General features: G+C 37.4%; 1 protein-coding gene across 1 annotated transcript in view; it reads right to left on the bottom strand.

The window, feature by feature from the left end:
- Positions 1-14,783, bottom strand: part of LOC120213107 (protein ILITYHIA-like) — a 68,633-nt gene extending 53,850 nt beyond the window's left edge. The window contains 29 exon segments of the mRNA XM_039211260.1: positions 5,853-5,979; positions 5,982-6,015; positions 6,174-6,290; positions 6,376-6,456; positions 6,613-6,735; positions 6,906-7,082; positions 7,154-7,318; positions 7,413-7,565; positions 7,654-7,755; positions 7,893-8,009; positions 8,140-8,439; positions 8,725-8,894; positions 8,984-9,083; positions 9,179-9,268; positions 9,813-9,872; positions 9,954-10,073; positions 10,198-10,275; positions 10,370-10,553; positions 10,791-10,957; positions 11,055-11,091; positions 11,182-11,258; positions 11,335-11,408; positions 11,530-11,656; positions 11,766-11,950; positions 12,054-12,200; positions 12,321-12,702; positions 12,844-12,975; positions 13,070-13,446; positions 14,539-14,783. Of these exon segments, the coding sequence (XP_039067191.1) occupies positions 5,853-5,979; positions 5,982-6,015; positions 6,174-6,290; positions 6,376-6,456; positions 6,613-6,735; positions 6,906-7,082; positions 7,154-7,318; positions 7,413-7,565; positions 7,654-7,755; positions 7,893-8,009; positions 8,140-8,439; positions 8,725-8,894; positions 8,984-9,083; positions 9,179-9,268; positions 9,813-9,872; positions 9,954-10,073; positions 10,198-10,275; positions 10,370-10,553; positions 10,791-10,957; positions 11,055-11,091; positions 11,182-11,258; positions 11,335-11,408; positions 11,530-11,656; positions 11,766-11,950; positions 12,054-12,200; positions 12,321-12,702; positions 12,844-12,975; positions 13,070-13,446; positions 14,539-14,662 (4,127 nt within the window). The 5' untranslated portion in view covers positions 14,663-14,783.
- Positions 14,784-15,084: the final 301 nt, after the last annotated feature.

The following is a 15,084-nucleotide window of genomic DNA, read 5'->3' as shown; positions in this document are numbered from 1 at the left end:
ATTTCCTGACCCAACCCCTCGGATTATTACCCTCAAACAATGGTAATTCCACTTTTGGTCTAGGTAATACAGAACTAGGATTCCCAAAAGGATTTTTACAGTAGTTTCTAGTATCAACATGCTCATCTCCTCCCTTACTCTCACTAGAACTACCCATAAGCTTCTCTTCTTGCATCTTCTGATTAAAAATTGGAGGTCCAGTAAACCCCACAGGTTTAGAGGCTAGAATCCCAGGTTCATTAGGTTGAAATGTGTACTTCTCATTTTCACTAAGAACCGTAATTAAGCATGGTACTTTACCTTCACTTTTGTTCTGTTTCTCCTCTGCTGGTGGTTGGTTCTTCACTGACTTAGGTGAATCTTTTTCCTCCGCTGCCTGATTAACCAGCTGTAATATCCTCTGTAAATACCCTCTATTCTCAGTCATACCTTCTTCTAAGGTTTGTATCCTTCCTTCCAGCTCTGCCTTCTGCCCAGCCCACCAAGATGGTAAGGTCTCCTCCTCCAGTGCTACTTGTTCTGGTACCTCTGTGGTCCCAGTTTTCTGCATTTTTCTTGTCTTTCCCAGTGTGAACAATTGATTTTGGATCAAAAAACTCAGCTCTGATTACCAATTGTTATGTTTCCGGATCGAATAAGAAAGAATTTTTAGGGATTTAAGAAATGTAGAGAGAAATAGATACAGAAAACTTGCAATTCATTCATAAGATATTCCTTAAAGGATGGGTACAAATTATTTATACTCAGTACCAGCTGTCATAACAGCAAATCTAACAAAATAACCGTTTGAAGCTGACTCACCCTCCAAACAACTCTCCTAAAATGATTCTATTCAAACCAGCCCAACATAGAGGCCCACCTGAACTTATATTGGGTTAAGTATTAAAAACCCATTATGCTCTCCCCTGCCCCCTTCAATCTCGTCTTTACTCTTCCTTCTTATCTCTTTCTCGATTCCCAATCCCCAATTCCACAGATAGGATCTCAATCCCTAGCTTCCCTCTCAATCCCTAACTTCATTCGATCTTCCCCCAATTTCTGCTGTGACTTCCCAATTCTTCCCTTCACCGTTTCCCCCAAATCCACACGATCCAACCCTAACTTTCCTGTCATCATAACAGTCCCTTCCTCAATGGATATAAGAACTCCCCATTTGTCTGCAATATTTTTGAAGGTGGAGTGATTCCACACAAACGAAGGGATCCCTTTGCACGAAAGCCATGCCCGACGGCTGCTGCACTGAAAATCTTCCGACCAAACTTCCACTTTGTCGAAGAATTTATTCAACGCCCCAATATGATTATTTAGAGTATAATCCCTACTCTCTTCATCTTTTTTTTTTATATAAGAATTGAAGACCTCGTTAAAAACCCCCTTCATAATTAATGGAGCTTGGAGAAAACTCCTTAATCATTGGAAGGAGGAAAAGAGCGCCTTAGGATTTTATTCAACAACATAAAATACATAAGAAACAACCAGGACCACACCCCCATCAAACCATAAACAACATAAAGCGCTCGAAACCCAAAGCAAACCAAAACTATAACAGAAGCCTACTCAAAACCGACACAGCAGTACCCTAGATCAGTGGGTGAGTCCTGATTCCCAAACTAGCAATACTATTACAAAGGAACAACCACAACAAACCCATCGAAAAAGCACAAAACATTACAAGAAGCCTGTTACACTTAACCGATCCCCTGCTTAGCTAGCCTGTCAGCCACCAAATTACAACTCCTAGGAATCCATCTAAGAACGACCCCCTTAGCAGTAATAAGAGCTTCAATATCCTCCACCAGATCACTGAAAAATGAAGGGGCAAGTTGCAGCTTTAAAATCCAATCCACTGCACATTTGCAGTCGCTCTCAATAATAAGTCTTCCCTTCTTAGCCCAATTTGAAGAATAGAAAAAACCCAATCCTTCCTTAATAGCTTTCAGTTCAGTCAAAATAGGCAAACCAGACCCTACTGCAGAAGAGAAAGAAGCTAAAGAGCCGCTGAAAGAGTCTCTCAAGACACCACCAATACCCCCTTGCATCCCATCGCCAGTCACTGCTCCATCAACATTGAGTTTAAACATATCCGCTGGAGGAGGAGACCAACCAATAACCTTCTTAGGACCAGAAGTAATGAGAAAAGAATCTGCCCTCGTAAGATCCCCTACTAAAAGGTCTGTCTGAATCCGAACCGAAGGATGTTTAGCTAAGAACCATTTCGCCAATCTAAATCTAGTGATAAAATACAGAACTGAACTGTCACATTTTCCATTTTCAAAAACAACCAGATTTCTTGCCTTCCAGATTAACCAGAAAATAACAGTCGGAATAAACCTCCAAATGATAGAATTATGCCTAAGATTGGACCATGAGCAGAGAATAGAGGAAGGATCTTGATGCAGAACAGTAGAAATATCCCATAACCTTAGAAATTTACACCACAATCCCGAAGCAACAGAACACGTTAAGAACAGGTGAGCTATAGTTTCATCCTGGGAATTACATAATGGACACAGTACTTCCGCTAGAGGGATCCCTCTTTTCTTCAATTCCACTCTAACTGCTAGTTTCTGATGGCAAATCTGCCATAAGAAGGTTTGAACTCTAGGCGGAGCCAAACCATCCCAAACCCACTTCTTCCACTCAAAACTCTCTTCAGAACTATCATATAACGACAGTCTACAAGCTTTGACCGAGAACATGCCATCCCCTTTACCCGACCACCCCAGTAAAATCATCAACAGAACATGACAGCTTAGTCTTGTCAAAAAAACAACATTAGATCGATCCACTGGTCCAATTCCCAATCAAACAAATTCCTTCTAAGATGGATGTTCCAAACCCAAACATTATCTACATACCCACCAAACTCAGAGACCTTCCCCCATTTATTTGTAGACAAAGCAAAAATTCTGGGAAATTGATGATTTAAAGGCAGACTAGTGATCCAAACATCAGTCCAGAAAGCAATCGACTGACCATTTCCCACTTGGATCTTTGAATTGTCTCTCAAACAGTCACCGATCTGATCATTCTTCGAAAAGTTACTTAGGATGCCTTTCCAAATCCAAGAATCAAAAGGAGAAGCCGCATCTGAAATAGAAAGGGACAGGACATCAACATTGTTTTTGCAGCAGATCAACTCCTTCCACAAGCTTCTTTTTTCATTTGCAAATTTCCAAATCCATTTCCCAAGTAGGACTCTATTTATCACCCTTAAATCAAGGATTCCCAAGCCACCCTCTTCAATAGGTTGACAAACCGACTTCCAACTCACCCAATGAATTCGTTTCTTATCAAGGTCTTCACCCCAAAGGAAGTTAGCCATCAGAAAATTCAACTTCTTAGTCACTTTGAGAGGAATCTTGAAAATAGATAAAAAAAAGATCGGCAAGGATGAAAGCACAGATTTAACTAGAACAAGTCTACCCGCCAACGACAATGATTTTGCTTTCCAACCTGCTAGTCTTTTATTAAAATTCTGGAAAACAGGATCCCACATACTCTCTTCATCTTCAAAAATGATTAAAATTGCTAACCCGCTTAACCTCATAATTTTCGAACCTACTATGCCTTCCTTGTGCATAGTAGCAGCCAACTCCTTCATTCTAATAAACTTCCTGCACCAACCTACCAAGCTATCTTTGAGAGTTGAGAGCTTATCCTTGTCAACAGAACCAACAATGGAAGCCTCTGAATGACTAACATTCTCCACTATACTCTTGACCGCGGCTGAGTTTGGACTAGAGAACTTTCTCCAGAAATCTTCACGGGGATGAAATCTCGCCATGAAAACTTTAACTTTATTACCTTGAATCCAAGATCTATCAGCACATCTGATAGCCTTCCTCGCGTCCTCCAATCTGGTGAAGCGAACAAAGCCAAACTTACTTCCTCACTTGCTTCTTTTTTAGGGATGAAAGAATCAACCACCTCGCCATATTTATCGAATTATACCCAAAGACCATGGTGATGAAGACACTCTGGAATATTAAAAATGATCACTGTACCGCATTTTTTCCCAACAGATCTTCTCACCTTACTCGCCATCTAAGAGATATGAAAAGGGTAAAAGAAATAAAATTTTTTTGAAAACGCTTGATTTTTAGAGAGAATGAGGAGCTTCTCTCACTACTTCAGTTATGAATGTTAAATCATCATTATAATTGAGATTGTTTGTTCTTTCATTAAACAAGAATGGGAATTTAAAGGATTTTGGTGAGTTTCGGTCATCAGGTTGGTCTTGGCATATAGAGATGAGAAGAAATCTGAGTGATATGGAGAGGGAATAGGGAAGGTATTTATTCTGTTAAATTGTGTGTGATGTCATGATGCCCTGCTTCGACAGCTGAATTTTTTTGGATGAAAAACATTTAGAAGGGCTTGGTACCTCCTAGAGTGGAAATCTTAATGTGGCAGGTGGTGTATCAGAGATTGCCAGTAAAACAAGAATTACAGAGAGGGGTGTCCTCTATTGTAGACGTTGCATGTCCATTCTGTAAAAAGGAGATTGAATCTTCATCACATCTATTTTTCACTTGCTTCGTGTCGTGGTCCTTATGGAATAAATTTCTGAGATTTTGGAAATATAGTTCGATTCTACATGGCAATGCTCAAAGTTTTATTTTAACTTGGGAGGATACTGTGCCCTACTCTTCTATTTGGTCTCTCATTCCGGGAGTGGTTCTTTGGACGATTTGGAAATATAGGAATGCCATTGTGTTTGAAGGGGCAAGATTAGATCAGATTGATCTATTCTTTATAGCAAGATTTAGACTCACAACTTGGTTCTTAGCCAAGTTCAAGGATGTGTCTATTTCGAATGATTCTCTCATTAGTGATCCCTCTCTTGGGGATTGTTGCTCTACTTCCAGGAATTCAATTATCAATATTGTGTCTTGGTCTCCTCCTCTAACGGGTTTTATAAAACTAAATGTGGATGCAACTGTGAGCGGAGATTGGAGGAAAAGTGGTGTTGGTGGCTTACTAAGAGTTGAGGATGGTCGGTGATGGGTTCTTTCCAAGAGACGGCTGGTCCAGGTCCTCCTATTTTGATAGAGCTTAAGGCAATTAAGAAGGGCTTAATCTTCTTTCATTCGATCCAACACCGGTTCAAGGAACGTTTGATTGTTGAAAGTGACTGTAAACTAGCAGTGGATTGGGTTAAGAATTACAATTGATTTCCTTATGTTTATATAGCTATAGTGAAAGACATTGTTGCTTACTTAAGGGAGTTGCATGGTGTTATTAGATGGGTTGCTAGGTCAGCCAATATTGACGTTGATTGCTTGGCTAAGGCTGGTATTGGTTAGTTCCAATGTTTTTGTTAAGGATGTTTTTTATGCTTGGGGTTGGTCATTGTAAAGGGAGTGTGTATGTTTGTTTTTTTTTTTAAACATTATGTAACTTTCGATTATTAATGAATTCTAAGGCACTCTTTTCCTCCTTCTGCTGATTAAGGAGCACATTGTAATGGGCGTGTAATGGGGAGGCAAACAGTTTAGCAAATAAGGGGGTTGGTTGATAGTATGGTCTCATCAGTGGTTTTTCCTGTTTGTATTAGTGGGTTTATGTTGTTTGTAGAGTTCTTAAGTTTTATGTTATCCAGTATGGAGTTGTTAAATCTTATGTAATTTGTTATGATTAATAAAATGTTTAATGCACTCTTTTTCTCCTTCTGCTGATTATGGAGCTTCCATTCAAAGCTCCATTAATCAAGAAGGGGTTTTTTAACGAGGCCTGCAATTCCTATCAAAAAAAAAAGGAGCACATTGTGATCCAATAATCATGAAGGGGGTTTTTAATGAGGCCTAAACTTCTTATCAAAAAAATATATATAAAAAAGAAAGTCAAACCTATCAGCAAAAGCTTCTTGTAACACAGTCACGACACCATATTTCTTCAAAGATGATAAACCCAGCCCCTTGACCACTCCTGCAAGTCCAAAAGCTGCCCCGCGGCGTTCACCATATTTCTCACTGTATCCAACAATCTAGAAACAAGTGCTGCTGCATCATCCTATACAAGAAATATCAACATTAATTTGAACCCTCGTCCTAAGAAGTATCATATTTCTTCAAGTAAAAATTAACATGCATAACTGCAAAAAAAAAAAAAGCATACAAGTACTTATTTCTGAACCTTAAAACCCATTTTTAGCACCGCATAACACATACTTGCTTTGATCGCATCAAAGGAGAAAGGCATGATGAGACTGCTCGCTGAACAGCTTCAGAAGGGGTATTCAACACATCTAACAGCTTCTCTACAACCACATGCACTTTAGGATCATCCTGTTAACAGAAGTATGGATCTTAAAGGTAAACTAGGATGATGTCATATAACTCATATGACGAGAAAGAAGCAGCAAATCAACACCTTTGCCAAATGTTTTGCTAGGGCTCCCGTAAAAATAACTACACCTTCACGAACCAGATCATATTTTTCCTCATCTGATGCCTATATAAAAAGAACAATTATGCACAAATATGCATCAGGTTGTGCAAAACTACATGAAAAGAAAATCAATATACTCCAGCACTTGACTATGCGAGACTGAATCAATCAACATAAAATATAGATAAGAAAGAACAATAATTTGGAAGAAAGGTTAACCTTCTTATTCAAGTAGTTCTCAAAAATTGGGAATAACAAAGAGACATTGTCTCTTCCATGCCTATCAATAATCATTATACCAGCATTAATCATTCTCCCGCGAACATCAGCATTAGGATCAGCCTGAAATGCAAAATATTCATAAATTAGCTGTTCTGATTTTCTAGTAAAAGAATAACTAAAAGTAAAAAAAACTTGTGCAGCATAACACACTGGAGGAACCATTCCAAGCTTAAAGAGCAAAGCCAGTGTATTTTAATAATTATTACCAAAAGTAAGGAAAGAATACACACCAGTGCTCGTGATATCAGGAATATCATGACAACAGGAAGGTCTTTTGTTCTTAATACATCAGCTGCAGAATGCAAAGCTAATGCTATTCCTTGCCGACCAAGCCAACCAACATCAAGATTTTCCTCACCAAAACCAGAATCACGGATATATAAAGAAAATAACGTTGAGAGAGATTCCTGAAAATACCACCAAAAGGAATCAGATAACAACAATGCAAGAGAAATGTAAAAGGTAAAAATCAACAAACTTGTATAGAATCTGGGTTTTCATCCAAAGCAGCAGCTAATGCCTCAGCTGCAGCCAAGCGCACATTGAAGTTTATATGAGAAAGTGCTTTGAAAAGCCCTGAGTAGTCAGTCCCAATGTCATATCCATAGCGGTCCCATAAATCTTCTGCACCTTCAGCAACAGACTGAAAGCATAGAGATAATGAAGTGAATGACTACTCCTATGTAAGCCAGAAGCAATCAACTTTAAATATTCATGCAAGCAGTTCTAAGCCAAACCTTTTCTGGATCATGTAAAGCGATCCAAATGTTTGTAGCAACTTCAACATTTTGAGGAAGAGCCCGACCAGAAACACGTGGAATGCATTTTACAGCATTTAAGCAAGCCATCCTTACATGAACATCTTTTGCGTACACTCCATACAAAAAAGCCTGTAAGAACAAAATTATTAGACAGATCACATATATTAAATGAGTACCTACTACACAATAGAAAATAAGGAACTAATTAAGGACATACAGATGCTACTTTATCTGGCTGAAGGCCAAGGCACAACTCATTTAATGCAGGTCCAATCAATGCTTGGTAACCTGGAACAACACCTAATACATGATAGAGAGCCTGCAATAAATAAATAAATAAATGGATGATATAGTGAGAGAGATCCATTAAATAACAAAAAAATATATATTTTTTTGATAAGACAAAAAAAATATATAAATCATAAATCTGTTAGGTTGAAAGTTTGATTGTGTAACCGATAACATGTGAAGCCTCGAAAGGGGTAGAAGAGGATCCATGTGCATATAAAGAATCCGAAGAACGTCATCGTGAAGTCCTGTTCTCTTGGATGATAATAAAACCCGCTCCATTATCTGGTAACAAACATAGATAAATAAATAAATAAATAAATAAAGAAGAGAAACATCATTAGATAGATAAATAAATAAATAAGAGAAACATCATTGAATGCATTCGGCCACATATGAAAGTAGGGCATCTTACAGGAAAGATGAAAATAAAGGAGTCCACAGGCAGAGGTCCAGATGTACAAGACACAGACAATCCATTTACTATTCTCTCAAAAAGACCCAATGATGGTCTTTCTTCAGCTACTTCATCCACAGTAGGAATGAGTTCCAACTGAATACGAATTTCATCAGTCACAATTAGACGTAAAGCAGTAGCAATATCAAGGGCCCAATTACACAGGGGATACACTAAACAACGGGCAAGCTTCACTGATGTATCATAGGCCACATCCCCAACAATTGGTGACCGCAATAAAGGATCCACAAACTTAACCTGAAAAATGTAAAAGATCAAAAAGCATGACCTGAATATTATTCCAGACCAATGATCTGGTGAACAAATATGAAATTAACAACAAAAGAAAATCAAGCATTCAATTTCACAGAGAGGAAAAATAGAAACCATGTTCCTCACAAAATTGTGTTAAAGGAGTATAGGCAATGCAAATCAAAATTGAGACCAGAGTAAATTTAGTTCAAGATGCAAAAATGAAAAAGGATAGGCATTTTAGAGAAGCAGACGAAACCAATGTTGGATCTAGGACAGAATGGAACACACCAGGGAAGGTAATTGGCTATGTGCAAAAACAGGATTGGCGACCGCCATCTCCCCCATAGCATTCAGCATCAAAGATAGATTCTTCTGTATTTCCCGAACCTTCTCACGAACAGATGCCTCCTCCCTAAGAAGCTGCTCTCGTGCCTCCTCTTTTGCAGTCTTCCCTTTATCTGTATGGATTAAATGGCATAAACAATATTATGAGATTCATCAAGCAATAGAAATCATGAAGCTATAAAGTGAGGTGATGTTGACATGCCAGCTTTCTTTGTCGACTTTCCACCATCCTTTTTCCCACCGCCAGCAGCTGCTCTACTAGATACTTCCCTCTTTCCATGATGGTTAGAATTGATATTGTCCTGAGAATAGAACATAAAACAATATAAATAACTGAAAATATATATGAAAGAGAACAGCAAACCAAAGAGTGCAAAGAGAAAAATAGAGATGAGACCTCAATTGGTTTAGCATTCTTAGAAGTAATAGATTCCGCAACATAAACACCTTGCTCGTTGGAAAGAATTCCTTCAGGTGTCCGGAAAATCTACAGCAACATATCAAAAAAGATATAATCAAGCCTTAAAGAAAAAGAAGAAGAAAAAAACAAGGCAATAGACAAGAACATAAAACTACATAGAACCTAATAGGCATAACAAAGGTAATCTAATGACATAGTATTCTTCCAACTAATCATAAACCAGAGTTATTCACATGATTAATTCCATAAAAATTGATAAATCATCTTTGAGCACCAAATCACTCTCACTAAAAAGTAAAAAAATTACCTGCAGGTAACAACTTGCTAAAATGGAAATTTGTGGAAAAAACGTCCAAAATATTAAATCCATAATAATTTGTGCAATTTTCGAAGTGATAATACATTAGGCAAAAGCAAGAAAGAAGAAAAGTGTTGATTGAGCATGAAGGACATAATACAGAAACCTTGAGATAACAGAAAAGGAATGGGGACTAATAAAACCACGTACATAATGACACTTCAAGGCCCAAAACCAGTTAACAGGGAGGGAAGGAGTAAAAAAGACCCAAGCAACCAGCAAGAATAGAGTAGATAACTTTAAAAGCCATACCTGAATGTCATTCTCTGAAAGCATATCATGGGAATGACGATCTGGAAGGTTTATAAGATGCTGCAAAGTGGAGTGAACTCATGTCAATACTTGGCACCAAGAAAAAAAAAGAAATTGACATTGACCAATTACAAGCAATACCTTCTCAAACTCTGAATATGTATTTTCAGGTGCTATTGACATCAAAGTGCGTAGAGAATAGATTGATGCCTGTTGTTCAAGTGGATTGGCACTCATCAACCCCATCGGTCCAATTAAACTCTACAGAACACATCCCCAAAAAGGTCAGCTATAGACTGTAACAGAAGCATTATGGCGCTAAAAAGGTTATTTTTCCAACCAATAAACTGGCATAAATCATATTTCATAAGAACATGAATTTTACCTCGCATATGTTGCCAACACTAGCAGAGATAATGTCAATCACATCAAATCCGAGTGTTCTCAAACATTTATGGAGCCTCTGAGGACGAGAAGAATGAAAACGCAACAAAAATTAATCACTGAAGAAGAAAAATTTCATGAAACTAAAGTCAAACTAGAAAAAATCAATATACCCGCCACACAGAGTCACTTTTAGCAGTTCCAACCATGCACGGATGATGAGAGCAAAATATAATTCGTGTAGAAACACTTGGCGCTGTAGCAAGAGTTGTGAATGATATAACAGTTAAAGCTTTCACTAAGATCTCAACAGAAGGAAGGACATGAAGATGGTTGTCCGGAGAGTTATCTGCATCACTACAGGTACACAGAGTTTACACTTCACTCGTTAGATAAGATAAAAGGCTAAACCAAATTTTGAGTAAATAAATAGAGCCTCGGATATAATAGAACAGAATATGCTAATGACAACCCACTCTGCAAAACCATAAAATAAAATGAATGGTGACCAAAGTAATATCTCCAAAATCAAAATATTAAAATCACTGCAACGTATAAAAAGCACCAAAACTTGAGAACTTAGTCATTTTGTACCTCATCTTCAAGGTACTTATTTTCTCTCCAACAAGAGAAACAAAGCCTGTGAACTCAATCAGAAGAACTTCTGACAACTGAGGAGCAGCAGCAATTATCTTCTTTGTAGCATCATAAGTTTTTTCCCTAACATTCCAGCTTGAATGGCACATTAAGAAGAGTAATAACTGCATCAATATTCAAAATCAGTCTTCAAATACTGAATTCATCATTAGAACAGAGAAAATACCAAAATTTTCTTTTTTCCATTGATAACAGATCTACCTGTAATAGTAATTTAGCCGAGAAAGTTTCTAACACTCTGCGTAAAGAAGGCAACTCTTAAGTCTAACCATAAGCCAAAATAAACATATATAAATGTTTGAGGCAGTGCAGCATAAATGACTTTAACCTGCGAGAATGTTCCACCAACAGAACTTCAAGAAGATCTACACATGATATGCAATCTTCAATTGATAATTTTGCAACCTACATAATGTAGATAATACAGCTGAAAACAATCCACTTAAAAGAAACCTAAAAGCAATGATTTAGCAATAGCTACCATCGAATTTGCAACAAGAGAGGGCTCATTCTGAGATATCAAGGACCAAATTTTCTCCTTTGACACAGTCTCCTCTGGGAAAAGACAAAGAAGAAGGGACTCAACAAAGATATAAAACCTCCAAACTAGCAAGTTATCATGAATGGAAAGAGATGGTAGGCATTCCATTCTTTCAATCATTTACAAGACACATACCAGCTATGATATCCACTGCTGCAATCTTCCCAACAATATTTAATGCATATATGCCATCTAGACGCTGCACAGCTTTAGTGAAACCAGTTTTCACAAGTTGAAAAAGAGGGCCCAGTAATGATGATATCTGAAAATTTACATTTGAAGTGCTTCAATGCAATGGAACAAGAGTAATGCCTACAAAATAATTAATTACTGAACATTCATGAAATATTAAATAAAAAAATGTTGTTAACCTGTAATAGGGCATCTGGGTTTTTGGAGATAGCTTGTAAACAACGAAGATGACCCCTTCGTAAAGCTTCTTTCTCCTTAAGGCCAGATGAAAAAAACGACACTAGATCTGGTTGAATCGCATCAGCAAAACGGGCTGCCCAAGAAGCAATAGCCGACAATATTGCTAGCTTTACCTCTTCATTTCCTGCAAAAACAGATGAAGTTCATCATTTTTTCAACATCTACCAATAAAAAGTAGCAATTTTACTAGTAAACAGAAGAGATTGAGAGTCATCAAAGCAAATTACCTTCATCTTTATAATAAGTTAAAAGAAAGCCACATACAGTGCAAGCAAGGCTGTTGAGATATTTTCCTTCAGGAGCATCAGACAACTCCAGCAGGGCATTGATCATACCAATTCTTTGATAAGGAAATGCTAGCCTTCCTTCTGAGCCTGTTTGAATGAAATGTAAAGTAAAAGTTCACAAAAACACTAGCGAATAAAGATATGTTAAAGTATCATGCACAGTATGAAGAGATCTATAAATGCCATAACAGGAGGAGAAGATCAAACCTCCAAGAACAGCTTTAACTGCACTGAACATTGATTCGCAAGCATCTGGATCACTAGACTTTTGGCTTAAGCAACGTACTATAGCCAATGCCGCAACCCTTCTTCCATCTTCTGCATGGCGAGCCTGTGGTAATACAATAGAAAGAATTTCCTTCGCATATTTACTTAAATCCAGATCAACTGAACTTAACAGTATTCCAACCGAGTCCAACACAATCTCAGGGTTGCGTTTCAACATCTTCACTGACGATGGGATCACAATACTTTGGAGATCTTCATGTGAAATATGTGCAAATAATGGACGAAAAGATTCACTAAGCCCCTTGGGTGGCTTTTCTCTTGCATTTAAAACAGCTTTAACATAGATGTCAAGAAATATGGGTTGTACAAAGAAAACAAGCATGTTAAACATTCGACATAGCTCAATGAATATATGAAAACGTTAAACTGAAAAACCTTGAAGACTCCCAAAAGTCAAAAAGAATTCCAACATAAATAATAAAACAGAAGAAAAAATTGTTACCTTGCTTTTTTCGAATTTAGATGGAACTGCTGAAGAAAATTCCAGTAATAAACAGAGTAATTCAGGAGTATCTTTGTATGGAATCCGTGCATCCTTCACTTCTTCTATGTAAATGTTGTAGACATCAGGTGACTGTAAAGAGAGACAACGATAAAATCTAAGTTTGTTTATTGCGATAACCAGCTGGGAAATTTCCTCAAAACCAAATAAGGTTAGCTATAGAAACCTGAGAAAATAAATGCAAAAAAGTTTTCCTGCATGCCCTTTGCTCACGGAAAGATCTTTGCATGACAATATGCAGCAAAGATGCCTGAGCTGCAGCCACTCTACACAATACATTTCTCGAAACTTTAGCAAATTGACTTCTAGTTAAGAGGAGACATGACCACTTGAGTAGACTATAGCATCCTACATGGGATTGGAACTTCGATTGCTTCTCCATTGCCTGAACAAGTGCCGCTGCAAAACTTTTCATGAATGTAACCTCACCTAGAGTCCTCACAATCACATCATTAACAGCTTTTCTTGACCCTCCATCATCATATATTGGATAGGTTTTAAATATTATATCAACCAAAAGTGATGTAAACTCAGAGGACATATCTGTTCAAAAATAGCAACAGCGCCAAAAATTGATCAGTAGATGCATGTGCATAGAAATAAGTTCATGTTATTCTGCTTTTTACATAATACTTGCAGCATTGAGTGCACAGTTATTCAGTCATTGAGTGAAAGAGAAATACAATCAGAGAGAGATAAAGAGGGGGAAGGAGCATATGCTGCATAAAAGTGATGGTTAAAAGAGAGAATATCTTAATATATGAGCACATTTAAATATTCAATATAAAGAGTAGAAAAATAAGAGGTAAGCTGGGATAATCAAGCAGTATAGGTAGAATATTTGCAGTCTAGTCACAAAACTAATCCATTACAATATGCACATAATTTCTTCAGATTGTGGTGCATGATATAAGCACTAACAGGGAAAACAAAATCATAACTTGAATTCTGAGTAAAACAGAGGAAACATATTTGTACCTTTAGCATTATTCATGCCTAACAGTTTCCAAATTCACAAAATTCTTAATATCTGTTTCATCCAATAGGTAAGTTCCTGACTACTTTAGTCAATACAAACCATAAATAATTCCCTCCCTTACTCATAAAATGCTCCATAAGGGAAACCACGAATATTAACATACTCTAGATCCAGTTCACATCCACAGACTACCAAGAACATGAACTCACTCTTCAACTATTCTCAAAACTTAATCCAAAGTACTTCAGCAACCTTCTTCCGGTATTTACTCGTGAAACTGAATATCTCATAAATAACCTGAGTGGGCCGAAAGTAGCTACAATTCAGAACAACAAACACAACTCAGTTCACCTAAATGATGATCCACATTCTACAGGTGCAAACACTAATAATCGCCTACCTCATTTAATACAAAAAACAACAATAAGGATTAGCATTTAGAGGAACTACTAAAATTTCCAATTCCGTAAACTCATCCTTCCGACTTCTAAAACTTCAACAAATCCTAGAAGAAATGCATTTCACTTCCACAAAATCTAAGCCCAAATTTTACAACAGCAGCAACAGACAAGTAAAACAATCAAATAAATAAAATCTAACGAAAACATAAAAGTTAGTTTTTTTATAAAAAAAAAAAAAAGAAGTCAATCGGATACCTGAATTGGCGATGAGGAGAGGGAGTTCATCACGGAAGATCCGGACCCGTTTTTTAGTAGACGCGGTAGAAACTGAGGCGGCGATCGAGATTAGAGAATCCATCGGAGTAGAAGAACCCGCCATTTCTTACCGGAAATAATCCGGGTCCGGGTCGCCGATCCGAAATTGCCGTAATTGGAGCTCGCCTTGTTTTTTGAGATCGTAGAAATGGAGACGGTTTATTTTCTTCTTTATCTGTGTGTTGTTTATTCAGCGAGTGATTTAGGTTAGGGTTTTAGAGGAGTGAAGAAAGATATTAATTTGGTAGACAAAAAATGGATGCAATTGTAAGGGGCTGCTTTGCTGGGATTAGGCTGCCTGCTAGACTTGTCTTAGTTCTGGATCTTCTTTATGGGTTGGGCTAAGATATGCTAGGCCCATAGCTTATAATTCATTATTTAAAAAAACAATAACAAAAATTCCTAAATTTTTTTGTTGTAGGGTCAGGTTATCAGTTCAAACTCAGATGTCCGTCAAAATTTCAAAATGTTGAATAAAATTATTAA

The sequence above is a fragment of the Hibiscus syriacus genome, unplaced genomic scaffold (assembly GCF_006381635.1).
Source record: "Hibiscus syriacus cultivar Baekdansim isolate YM2019G1 unplaced genomic scaffold, ASM638163v2 tig00000738_pilon, whole genome shotgun sequence".
Lineage (NCBI taxonomy): Eukaryota > Viridiplantae > Streptophyta > Magnoliopsida > Malvales > Malvaceae > Hibiscus > Hibiscus syriacus.
Note: the sequence above shows the minus strand (reverse complement) of the source record. Positions and strands in the feature narration are given on the sequence as shown.